At 49.2% G+C, this 11,342-nt stretch overlaps 1 protein-coding gene across 1 annotated transcript in view; it reads right to left on the reverse strand.

Annotated features, from left to right (window-relative positions):
- ATP2C2 (ATPase secretory pathway Ca2+ transporting 2) overlaps positions 1-7,893 on the reverse strand; it is a 28,273-nt gene extending 20,380 nt beyond the window's left edge. Inside the window, exons 1-3 of the mRNA XM_069026681.1 lie at positions 7,482-7,893; positions 2,303-2,413; positions 1,537-1,653 (exon numbers count right to left, since the gene is read on the reverse strand). Coding sequence (XP_068882782.1) covers positions 1,537-1,653; positions 2,303-2,413; positions 7,482-7,580 — 327 coding nt within the window. The 5' untranslated portion in view covers positions 7,581-7,893. The remainder of the gene's footprint in view (positions 1-1,536; positions 1,654-2,302; positions 2,414-7,481) is intronic.
- Between the last annotated feature and the right edge of the window lie 3,449 nt (positions 7,894-11,342).

The following is an 11,342-nucleotide window of genomic DNA, read 5'->3' on the forward strand; positions in this document are numbered from 1 at the left end:
AGGCTCACCCCAAAACACATGGACTCCCTCCCTTTCCCCCTTTTTGTCTGCCTTTGCAGACACACAGCACAGAGCTGATTCCAAAAGCTTCTTGATGCACAGTAAGTACAAACAAAAACTTTATTGTCATCTTAGAATCTGAAACCAGAAATCCTCTTTCTTCTTCTTCTTTTTCATTTTTTCTTTAATTAATCTGCTCAAGTCTTCACTGGACCGAGGGCTGTGGGAGTCAGGTGCTCACTTGTTTCACTTTTAAACAGACTTTAAGGCCCCTTTTCCTACCTGAGAAAATTACAGCTCTATTTAGCTGATGTGGGAATTGATGGAAAGGAATTAAATAGATAAAGATAAATCTGCCTGCTTTGTGCAACAGATGTGTGGTGATGCTCAGCAGGAAAGCCAGGATTTAAATTTATTCCTTGCTGGAGCCAAAGGTGAAAGTCCCTCCATTCCTCTTTAGAAAACCGAGGCAAAGGGGGATGTTTGCAAAAACAGCAGCTGGAAAAAGACACAGCAAGGGGCTGCTGAGGGATGATGCTCAAGTGCAGGGTGTGAATGAGGCAAGACCAGAGGCACCAAAAGGTTGCAGGAGGATCAGAGATGCACCAAAGAATCCCTCTGGCATCCCTGTAGGAGAAACTGGTTCTGAAGGCTGAGCAGGAAAAACACCATCTCACTTTTTATCAGGAATAAAAGAAGCCTTGGAGAGACTTAGTGATGATTACCAAAAGCTAAAGAATATCAATTATATTGAAAAAGGGATAAACCATGAAATAAAAATGAAGTCTTTCAGAGCAACTCAGATCCTCGTGATTCAACTAAGCAGGAGGAAAACCAGTCAAATCACAGGTTGGAAATGAAAAATAAAAACAAACAAAAGGCCCTTCTTGTCTGGTTAAAAGCCCTCAAAGAGAGCTGAAAGATGCATTAAATACTGATGAGAAATAGTTAATAAAAGCAAAACCCAAGGGTAACTCATCTGGGGAAAGGGAAGACAGCAAATATCACTTTCTGCCTGGCTTTCTGGAGGCAGCTGGTGTGAAACTGTGGATGTCAACAGCACATGGCACCATGTATGAACATATCTGTCACTGCTGCATCACTGATAGAGACCCTAAAACTCCCCTGAGCTCCACAGCTGCCCCTTTTCTGGAGGGATAGCCAAAATCAGAGCATCTTCCTGCTACCACTGGCTCTCCTCAAACCTTTCACGATTTTACCACTTGCCTTAAAGGGAATAAATATGCTCCAGCAACCAGGCCCCTGATCTACAGCGTTTGATTTGTGGGCTGTGCGGAGATAAACGGGTTCATTTCTGTTTGAAGATGTTATCTGCACCCTCAGTGAGCTGCAAAGGAACCTCACAATGGTTTTCCCAGGAGAAGGAGCAGTTCCTGTGTCCAGGGCACAGCCTGTTCCAAGGTTCAGTCTCTGGAATTACAAATCCTGAATATTTCAATGCAGACACATGCTCCGAGCAAGCCAGCCAGGTTTTGTTTCTGCCAAGAAATGAGGATCTGTGCAGAAAATCCTTACCTGGTCCAGATATTTCTTCCATATTGGCTCTGTGTTCTCTACTGAAAATTCATTCCAGCCGTGCTTTGACCGGCGCTGGAGCACGGAAAACTCAGAGAGTCCAGTTTGTAAATCAACCTAGAGGGAAAAAAACCCCAAACCCAACCCAAACATTACATATTACAGTTACAGAAAACTTATTGAGGCAAATTTATATTAAACCCCTATAAGCAGGCTGGGCAAGATCTTCATGGCTCAGTCCCCCATGAAAAAAAATAAATCTGCCTGTTGTTTTTCTGTTAAAATATGTATTTTTGTTAAACTATAAAATTTTACCATCAACCACCACAGAAACCCCTAGAGTGAGCACAAGTTAATTTAAAAAAAATGTTTATTTCCAAAAGGGAGAAATCATATCATAGATGACAAATTAGAAATCTAAAATAGTAAAAGAAAGAACTAGTTTCTGGTTGCACTGTGCATTTAAAGAGAAAATAAAAATAAATACACCCTGACAAAATTCAAGGGAGAACAAAATGAGAAGGGATAAAATCTATTCTGCCTGGATTTAAAAAATAGTGAGGTCAGAAATTAAAATACAGCCAAGCACTAAAGCTTTCCCTGATGGTGGGGACCCTCAAGCCCAGAAAGGAGAGGATTCATCCCACAAAAAGGCAGAGGAATTGGGCACTCCAGGAGTTTGCAAGTCAATTCCAGACTGATTTTGCTGCTCAGGCCCTTCCCACAGGCAGATCCCACATTCCCAAAGACCTGCACAAACCCTTACGTTTAGAGCTCTTGCCAAGTCCTCCTTGTGGCATTTACAGGCGTCCTTCGGGGGCAGGACTGCCACCTCCTTCTCCTGCTCGATTATCTTCAGCTCACACTCCTCACGGGGCTGGGTAAGCAGGGCGAGGCAGAGAGCACAGTTAATTAAAGCTTTTCAGCATCTCCCGGCTTCTTCCCTTAATCCCATTCCCTTCCCTCCCCTTGCCAGCTGTGTGCCAGTCGCTACACCACTTCCCAAATCTCAGCGCTTTAATACCAGCTCTAACCAATCCTGATCACAGCCTCAAAGCCCGGCTCTTCTTGTAGGGGGAGAGAGGTCGTGAGGAGCTGGGGAGCCAAAAATGAGAAGCTCACGGTGCTGATCAGGAGAGGTTCAGGCTGTGCTGTTTGAGGTGTCCCATGCCAGTGTCTCACAGCCCAGGCTCGATGCTCAGAGCAAGGAAAACACTTTCCCCTTGTTAAAAACATAATAAACAGCTGAAAACGTGAGCTAGAAGTGTGAGCCAGAGGGAGAAGCAAAATCTCCTCTCCCACCTCCAGGGCTGTTTTGCTCCACCACTGACTCTGCAGCTGCCTCCAAGCAGGATAAATCCTTCCTGTCCCATCCAGGCAGCCCCAGCCCTCAGCATCCCAACCTCTGCCTTTCAATTTCCTTCATTTTCATCTCTGAAATGCACTTCCCAGAGCAGCAGCATTCCCAAAAATCTCTGCCAGGCCCAGGCTGTGACCACTACTGCAGGCTGAATACAGAGAGGGAGAAATCTCACCCTTCCCAAGGGACAGGAGTTCCATTCCCTTTTACCTTCATTCATAAAGCACAGGAGTTTATGTTCATTAAGGAACCCCCAGAGAGCGTGGCAGGAATTTGGCTCCAGCTCCCCACTCCCAGCACCCTGGAATGTTTTCTGTGGGATGCACTCAGGTCTGGCTCATCCTCCTGCACTGGTATTTGGGGAATTGGCCCTGCCATGAATATTCAGGAGCTTTCTAGGAACATCCAGTGCTTTGCAATTTAAAGCCCGAGATAAATGCAGGAAATCATAAACGCCGAAAACGTCCTTGGCTGTTCTCTCATGGAGCTGGTTTCAGTCTTGGGGCTTCTGGAGAGCTCGGAGCATCTCTAAGCCCTGCTCCTGGAACAGCCTTTAGCCATATCCATCTGTGGCAGCCCTCTTTTATGGCCATTTCCTGACCCACAGCTCAGCTGCCAACACCCCCCTGCTCCCAGTGGGAAAGCACAGGAGTCTGGGAGCCCTTGCTCTGGGCAGGGCTCATTTAGAGCCATTTTGTCCCAGGAACAACCTGCCTTTCCAATCCCCCAGCAATTTGCCCAAGATCTCCATGGATTTTCCTGCTCCCACGTTTCCCCTAAGCCAGTGGCCACATTTTGCCTGAAGAAGCTGCAGTGTTGCTCCCCTTTTTGAGCCATCCTAGCACCGGACATCACCCTTATTTCCACATCTCCTTAACAGACCTTTCTAGAAGGGACAAAAATACCCCTTCCACGTTTAAAACTCATGATTTATGTCCCTGTTTGTGTGCCCTGGTTGTACAAATGCATCAGTTCCCTGTTACTTTGTTGACATCCAGACACTGAAATCCCAAGAGCCACTTATGGAGAAGGAAGGGTTTGGTGGGAAGAAAACACAGGGATAGACACATCCCTGCATTCATTCCTATCCTGATTAATGTGGCCTCTCCAGGCTCCTCTGTGCTGCAGCTGGCACACACAGGTATCAAGGTACAGCTCTGCCCTGGAGGAGTTTAAATTTTAATGAAAGCAGCTGGAGGGAAGGAAGGGACCTGGACACGAGGATAACATGCCTGCAGTCCCCAAGGACAGCAGGGGAAGCAGGGTTCAGCTCTATCAGCAATATTTACCTTCACAAAGGTGTGGAGGAAATAAATGACAAAGGCCTGGGATGTGCCTGAGCCATCTGTGGTTTCTCTGGAAATGCTGGCAGCTCCCTGCTCCTGCCAGCCAGGGCCTGTGACAGGAACAGCTTTATTGGGATGAGTTGCACTGCTGAGCCTACGCCTGTCAGGGATTTCCCCTCATGAACGTGGAACAGCTTTCCCACCAGTTCTGTTTTGCAGAACAACCCCTGCAATGCACAGGTCGGAAATGCATCAGTGGGGCCCCATCTCCCTCCTGCCCTGGATGTGCTGCCAGTGCAGAGCCCCTTTGACCCCAATCCCACCCCAGGGACGTTGTGCACCAGGCAGTGTCCTGTGCCAATCTCCTCACAAACAAACCTCTCCTTGAGCATTACTGGCTTTTGTGTTTACATTGCAAAGCAGATGTGGGTTATCCACAATATCCATTTACATTTATAACCTTTATCCTTTCAGCACAAGAGCACAGACTCCATGCAGCAGGGCAGGAAGGAGTAACAAAAGGGTAATTATCAGTTTATCTATTGCTTTGCAAGATCAGGAGATACTGGAGGCTGTAAAGAGCAGCTGGTGTGGCTGGGAGCCACCTTGGAGGTACCTGAGCATTCTTCATCCTAAAACAATCCCTCAGTTGTCCCAATGAGCAGCCCATGTGGAAGAAAGGGAGCATGGGGCTTTCTGCAGAGCACACAGCCCTTTTTGTGTACTCTGGCAAACAGCCCAAAATACCAGTTCTCGGGATTTTCCCCCACCTCTGCCTCTGCTGAGGCTTTGCATATCCTTTTCCCTGTCTTAGGTTACTTTGGACCAGATAATGGACTGCAATCCAGAGTGGGCTGGGTTATTTAGTCTACATGAAGCCCTTCCAAACATTAAACTTTATCCCTGCCAAAAATACGATAAATAAATCAAACCATTCTCTCCAAAGAGACTTTTACAGGGTTTTTTTTCGGGTGGACATGGCAGGAAAAAGACCCATGTTCCAGGGGTGCAGGCAGAATCCAGAATCCAGCCTAGAGCAACCCTCAGCCCCCCAGGTGAGGGGCTGCCTTATTGGGCTTCCCTATCCAAGCTCTTTTCCCACCCACCACCCTGGTTTCAGCACCTCCCACACAGTTTCTCACTCCCCTGTTGCACATCTATCACAGAATTCCAATATTTTTTACATGAAACAAAGATCTGGTCCCCCTGCTTGCAGATAGAAACTTCAAAATAGTCCCCTTGATTGTTCAAAGGGCCAGAGGTTTTCCAGTAAAGCTGATTTGAAGCATCCACCTCAAGAATTCTGCCCTGGACTGTGCCTACTGGGGGTGACCATGGTCAGAGGGAAAGGGGGATGTAAAGAAGCAGTGCCCAGGCTTTTTTCCCACCGTCACACACACAAGGATGTGTGACTGTGCATGTGCACACACTCTGGGATGCTCAGAAGAAAAATCTCTAGTTGTTCTTCAGATTTCTGCAGCAAACACACAATTCCTGTAAACTATAAATCAGCCCCACAAAAATTCCCCTGGTTCTGGATGGGACACTGCAGCAAAGGAGTTAAACCATGCCCAGCAGAGTCTGGACACAGGCTGGGCATGGGCTTTGATGTGCCAGGTGACTGTCCTGCCATCTCCAGGTACCACCACGGCCACAGGTGAACTGGCCATCACCCCACTGGGGTAACAGCACTGGGGCTTTCCTTCACAGCCCAGTTTGGGCATTTATCCTGGCTGCAGTCCCATCAGATCGCCTGGACTCACACCCTCACACCTTCAAGACCGAGCACAACGCTTTGACCAAAATATTTAAGATCTATAAGGTTGAAAGTGCTCTGCAACTATTTTAAAACAAAGAAGCAAAATGCCATCAAGTAGGGGGAAGATGAGTCATTTACCAGCCTAAACCATACCCTGAGAATAAGTTCTTGATTTGCCAAGTTCCCATTTTCATTTTACACTGCTGTCTGCTTCCTACCCTGTGCCAAAGCTCTCCTCACCTCACTCTCCTGTTACACACAGACCACTCTCTGCGTGGACCTGAGCTAAAATTCAAGAGGGGTTTAGATTTGGAAGTAAATACCTGTCACTATTTATTTTGGCACAGCATAAATGGTGCAGCCTAAGAACAAGCCAGAATAATTGCCTGTGGCCTCCTGCCTACGTGCAATCAGAAATCTCAGCTTCCCACCAAGCCGGGTTACAGAGACCTTCTGTAACCTCATCAAGGTCTTCTTTTCCTGGGATTTTGAGCTCTGTGTGAGCAGTGCAGAGCAGCATCACCCGATGCAGTGCACAGGGGAAGAGTTCAGTGTCTTATTTTCTTCTCCCTGTGACACTGACCCACCCCACACCAGACAGACAAGACTCAGAAAGGGGATTATCTGAAATAATATGTGGGAAAGGCCTCAGTCAGTCAGGAAAAGCACATGAATCTCTCCAAGTGTGTGGATGGAGCTCGTTGGGATGGGAGTAAGGGCTAACCCCATGTGCTAGAGGAATTAGACAAATGGGGTTCACGTGGCAGAGCACCCAACCAATCTGCCATGTGGGAGAAAAAATGGGGCTTGAGCCGTGGAAACCTTGTGCTGAGCAAATAACCAGATAATCCCAGACCGGAAGATTTTGTGGCAAAAACTCAAGGAGAACAACAAATGTGTCACCCAAAGCACCACTGGCCACCCTTTGGTCCATCTGCACCGAGGACAGGCAGTGCAAGCAGGGAGGGGACATCAGTGCAGCATTTTTCAGGACAGGAAAGCAGTATTTCCAGGTGAACTCTGCAGGTCTGAGCCAAAACCCTCCTTGGCCGCTGGTTACCAGCCCTGACTGCAGCAACAGCTCAGGGGACAGCCCGAGGGGCACAGCCCCTCTGCCAGTGACCAGCACTGGTGGCAGGGGTACCCTGGGGACAGGGGGAACCCTGCTTTCCATTTCCCCTCTTGTGCCCACTCTCCAGAGAGCTCCCACGGCCGCACTCCAGGGCTCTCCCACGCGCTTCCTTAGTTTGGAAGCTCCTCAGAGCAGGGAACAAAGTTTCTGGGCAGGATTGAGGCCTCAGCTCCGTGCCCTTGGATTATTGCATAGAAACAAGGCTCCCCATCACTCCCAGCCCCTGGCAAACACCATCCAGCTCATCCCCCTGCTGCCGGGAGCCGCTCGGCTCGCCCGGAGAGGGGACAGCGCAGCCACAGCGCTCTCGAGTTACCGGTGGGACAAGGCAGGCGGAGTAGACAAAAGCAACCCCAACCACACAAACTATTTCAGCAGGTCCAGGCAAGAGGCACAGGCAATCCTCACCTCCTCTTCCGGCTCGCCGCTTCCCAGGGGCTGATATTTCTGCACGAAGCGGAGGAGCGACCTTTTCTGGAAGAGTTTGGTGAAACTTCCTTCGCCCATCTTCGCTGCGCCGCGCTGGGGAGCGCCCCGGGGGCCAGCGGGATGGGACCACCGGCCGCTGGCAGGGCTGGCTCCGCTTCCCCGGGAGCTCGGGGCTACCTGCAGGGAGAGGCACCTGTCCCTGCCGCCAAGTCACGCCTTCCTTCGGCCGCCGGAGCCGGAGGGAGAGAGGTGCGCGCCCTCCGAGCCTCCCCGCGGGAGCTGCTCCCGTAAAACCCGGCCGGGAATGCTGGCTGTGTGTGACAGGGACACGAGGGCACCGGCTCGGTGTGCGTGACCGGCACCTGAAGAGCAGGTTGGGGTTTTCCTCCGCCCTCCGAAGGATCGCTGCGGGAGGAGCGTCGGACGGGCAGATAGGGAAGGTGTTTCGCCAGGGCTGTGAGCGCAGGGGCAGGGCAGGTTACACGCACCGCCGAGCCTGTTTGTAAACTTCCAGGCTGCGATAGTCCTCCTTAGGAAATGCTCCAGTCAGCACAACGCCGGGATTTATAAGTGTTTACATCAGGGAGAGGGCATGGATGTGCGATGTGGGGATTTGTAATGATCGTTCATCAAAACCACAGCGCTTCCTTCGTGCTTTCGTGGTGGATCCCAACGCACAGCTAAGGTTGGACTTCGGTGCCCAGAGCTGGACTTCAATAATGCCTGTGGGTCCCTTCCAGCTCGGGACATTCTCCGGTTCTGTGATTCCAAGATTGATAAAGTTCACTGGTTACATCACTCCCGAAGATTTATGGCTGCCAGGGAGCATCACGCTCTGGTTTGCCCCACGAGACCTACATCCTCCCCCAGGCACCATGACTGCGGGATCCACTTAGCTTAAATTGCCCCTGAGGTGTAAACTGTGAGATTAAGATCCTCCTTTGACAGTAAAAACTGCATCGAGGGAATAAAAGTCATTCCCAGCCAGAGGAAAATAGATGTGCAGTTTTCTGCAGAAGAGTTTTCTCCAGGGACATCCAGGGGACAGCTCTGGAGCAGCGGGGGTGGTGACACCTGGACCATGATGAGGCCAAGCCCCCAGAGCTCTGTGACAGCCCGTGGTACCCAAAACCTGGCCAGCCCTCATCAAACAGCTGCTTTTCCACGGAGCACTGCAGTCTAGCCTGTTTGCATCCCCCAGGTCCCGCCAGCTCCAGGAAAAGCTGAGGAGCCCTTGGGACACCCCACAGAGCCACACCCGGGTCCCACCGAGGTGCTGTGGAGAGAGGGGCTTTTCCCAGACCGAGGGGAAAACAAAGTGATTGGGAAACACGCTGCAAGGAGCCGGGATCTTGTAAAACACAGCTGGGGCTTCCCGGCTCCCTCGGTTGAGCAACGCTTTCGCAAGGATCCCACATGGATGCGTCAGGCAGATGGAGGAAGTTCCTGCACCACCGAAACAGCGCTCCTTCCCGTGGGAAAGGATCCAGGGATAATGCTGGGCTCTGATTTTCGGGAATCTCACATCCAGGCCCTGCCCAGGGTTTAGGTAAGGTGCTTAGCCAGGGTTTGGAGCAGATACAGAGGGATTTGGGCTTTATCATACGGGAATCAGGAGGTGAAACCTCTCTGAGCTCATTTATGCTCTTGAACTGGTCCCCGCCTTGTGCAGCTGTTCCAAGGACCTGGAGCATGTCCAGCTGGCTCTGCCAGCTCCTGACAAGGCACAGCAGCACTGCCTGGCAGGGAATCCCTTCTCCTGCCCACCTGAGCATGCTTGTAGTCACCACAGTTTTAGGATCACTCCAAATCCTCGTGTTTCTGCCATAAAAGTGGTGGAAAACATCTTCCCCCTCTAGGCAGGTAGGAAGAAAATTTCCCTTTGGTTTTGCTCTTGATTTTCTCATCCCCAAATCTTCACTCATCGTCCATGAAGCTGCTGCCCACAAGGAGCATCCTGGGGCTGTGCTGTTCACAGTGTGTCCATGGCCTGGGCAGCCCCAGCGTGGCTCTCATTAGCCACTGTGGCTAATTGAGGAACAGGCTGATGCTTTCCTTATTTAACATCACCCCCTTGGCACAAACCTGCTGCTTGTAGAGACACATGGAGCTCCAAGTCCAAAATCCAGAATCCACACGACAGCCAAGAGGCCACACCCTGGGTTAGGGAGGGGGAACAATGCACTGAGTGGGACTGACAGAAATTCCAAAACAAACAGGACATGGAAAATTTGAAAAACGAGTTGATGAGCACAACAATGCACTGTAACAATCGGTGCATGGTGGTTCATTATCCAGCAAACTGGCAGCTGGGGAGGAACAGCATGGTTTGGGCTCAGGACCACATCCCTCTCTCTCATCTTTATGTTCCCTCTGTTCTGTTATGGGAAATTGTATTTGATGAAATGGAATAAATGCAGGAAAAAAAAATGTTGCTGTTTGCCACTCACTCCGAGAAATTGCTGAACGGCCTCAAGTTTCATTTTCTTGCTGCTGTTGATTTCTGCATGTTAGGAAATGTAATGAAAAATTAATGTATTTTGCTATCCCACAGCTCAGAAAACACTGGGAATAAACTGAATCAAGACTATAATGTTAAGAAAACAACACTAATACAAGTTGTATTTCTTCACTCTATCATTTTCACACTACAAAAACATAACACGCAGCCCAATTACAGTGCCCTTACAGTATTTCCTATTTAATTGGATAATAAAGCTCCAGTTCTAAGTAGATTATTTGGAAAACCTTTTTTTTTTTTTTTTTGTCTTTTAAATAGAAGATATCTGTTGTGAAGACACATACAGCAAAGGAGCCATTCTCTGAGACCCCCTGAGCCCAAAAATAGGATGCTGCTGTGAGGGAAGGGTGCTGCTTTCAGCTCAAAACTCACAACTCCTTCACCTGCTCCCCTGCCAGAACCGGGGCTTGTCGCGCTTTTGTTCCTCTTGTGCCACCTTGAGGGAAAAAAACTCTGCTGCATGGGTAGAATGGAGTTTGCTGCTACCCAAAACTCCAAACGCTTCAGTTTTGGGTTGGGATTTTCCTGGGCAGAACTTCTGCTGCTCCTGGTTGTGCAGGCAAAGAACGGAGTTTAGAGCCACGCTTCTTTTCCATCTTGTCCCATAAAGGTTGAGTAAAATCCTTAGCTCTGACCCCAGGTGTGTAATGGGGAAGGAAGGGGGAATTTAATTAAAGCTTTTGGTTTATTTTTGCACAGTTTCCAATGCTTCAATTGGGAGATCACCTGGTGGGGGGCTCAGGCTGGGTGGAATGAGCCCCAGCATCCACATCTCTGTCTGGAAAACTCTCTAAAGGTCTTTTTTGTTTTGCAAGCTTCTCTTGTTGTTCTTGCTATTTTGTCTGCATGGAAAAGCAACAAGGAGAAAATAACGGGAAGAAATAGGACTTACCTCTGCAGACTCACCAGAAAAAGGGTTTTTTAAAAATTTATCTTCAGAGGATCCTGAATGATGCTGTGAATCCTATTGCCACAGAGAGACAATCAATGCTCATCTGACCCCACCTCCAGAGGGAAATCCAGCCTGTGCAGCCAGTGTGAGGTGGGAGAAGAAAATAACCCCCTGTATGAACCAATCCCTGCTGTGTCACGAGCAAAGAGAAACCTTCAGCCTGCAAAAACCCTTTTATGGGTTGTACAAACCTCGTGGGCTTCTTCACTGCTCATCAAACTATGGAAACCTTCCTGAAGGTGACCAAGACACTCCTGCACCACTGAGCTCTGAACCAGGCATGTCAGAAGTACAGCAATTATTTTATATTATTCTGGTTATTCTGGTAGTAGGTATAGACTTCCTGAAGATTTATTTGGTGAGTCCT

Source organism: Aphelocoma coerulescens, chromosome 11, assembly GCF_041296385.1.
Source record: "Aphelocoma coerulescens isolate FSJ_1873_10779 chromosome 11, UR_Acoe_1.0, whole genome shotgun sequence".
NCBI classification, from domain to species: Eukaryota; Metazoa; Chordata; class Aves; order Passeriformes; family Corvidae; genus Aphelocoma; species Aphelocoma coerulescens.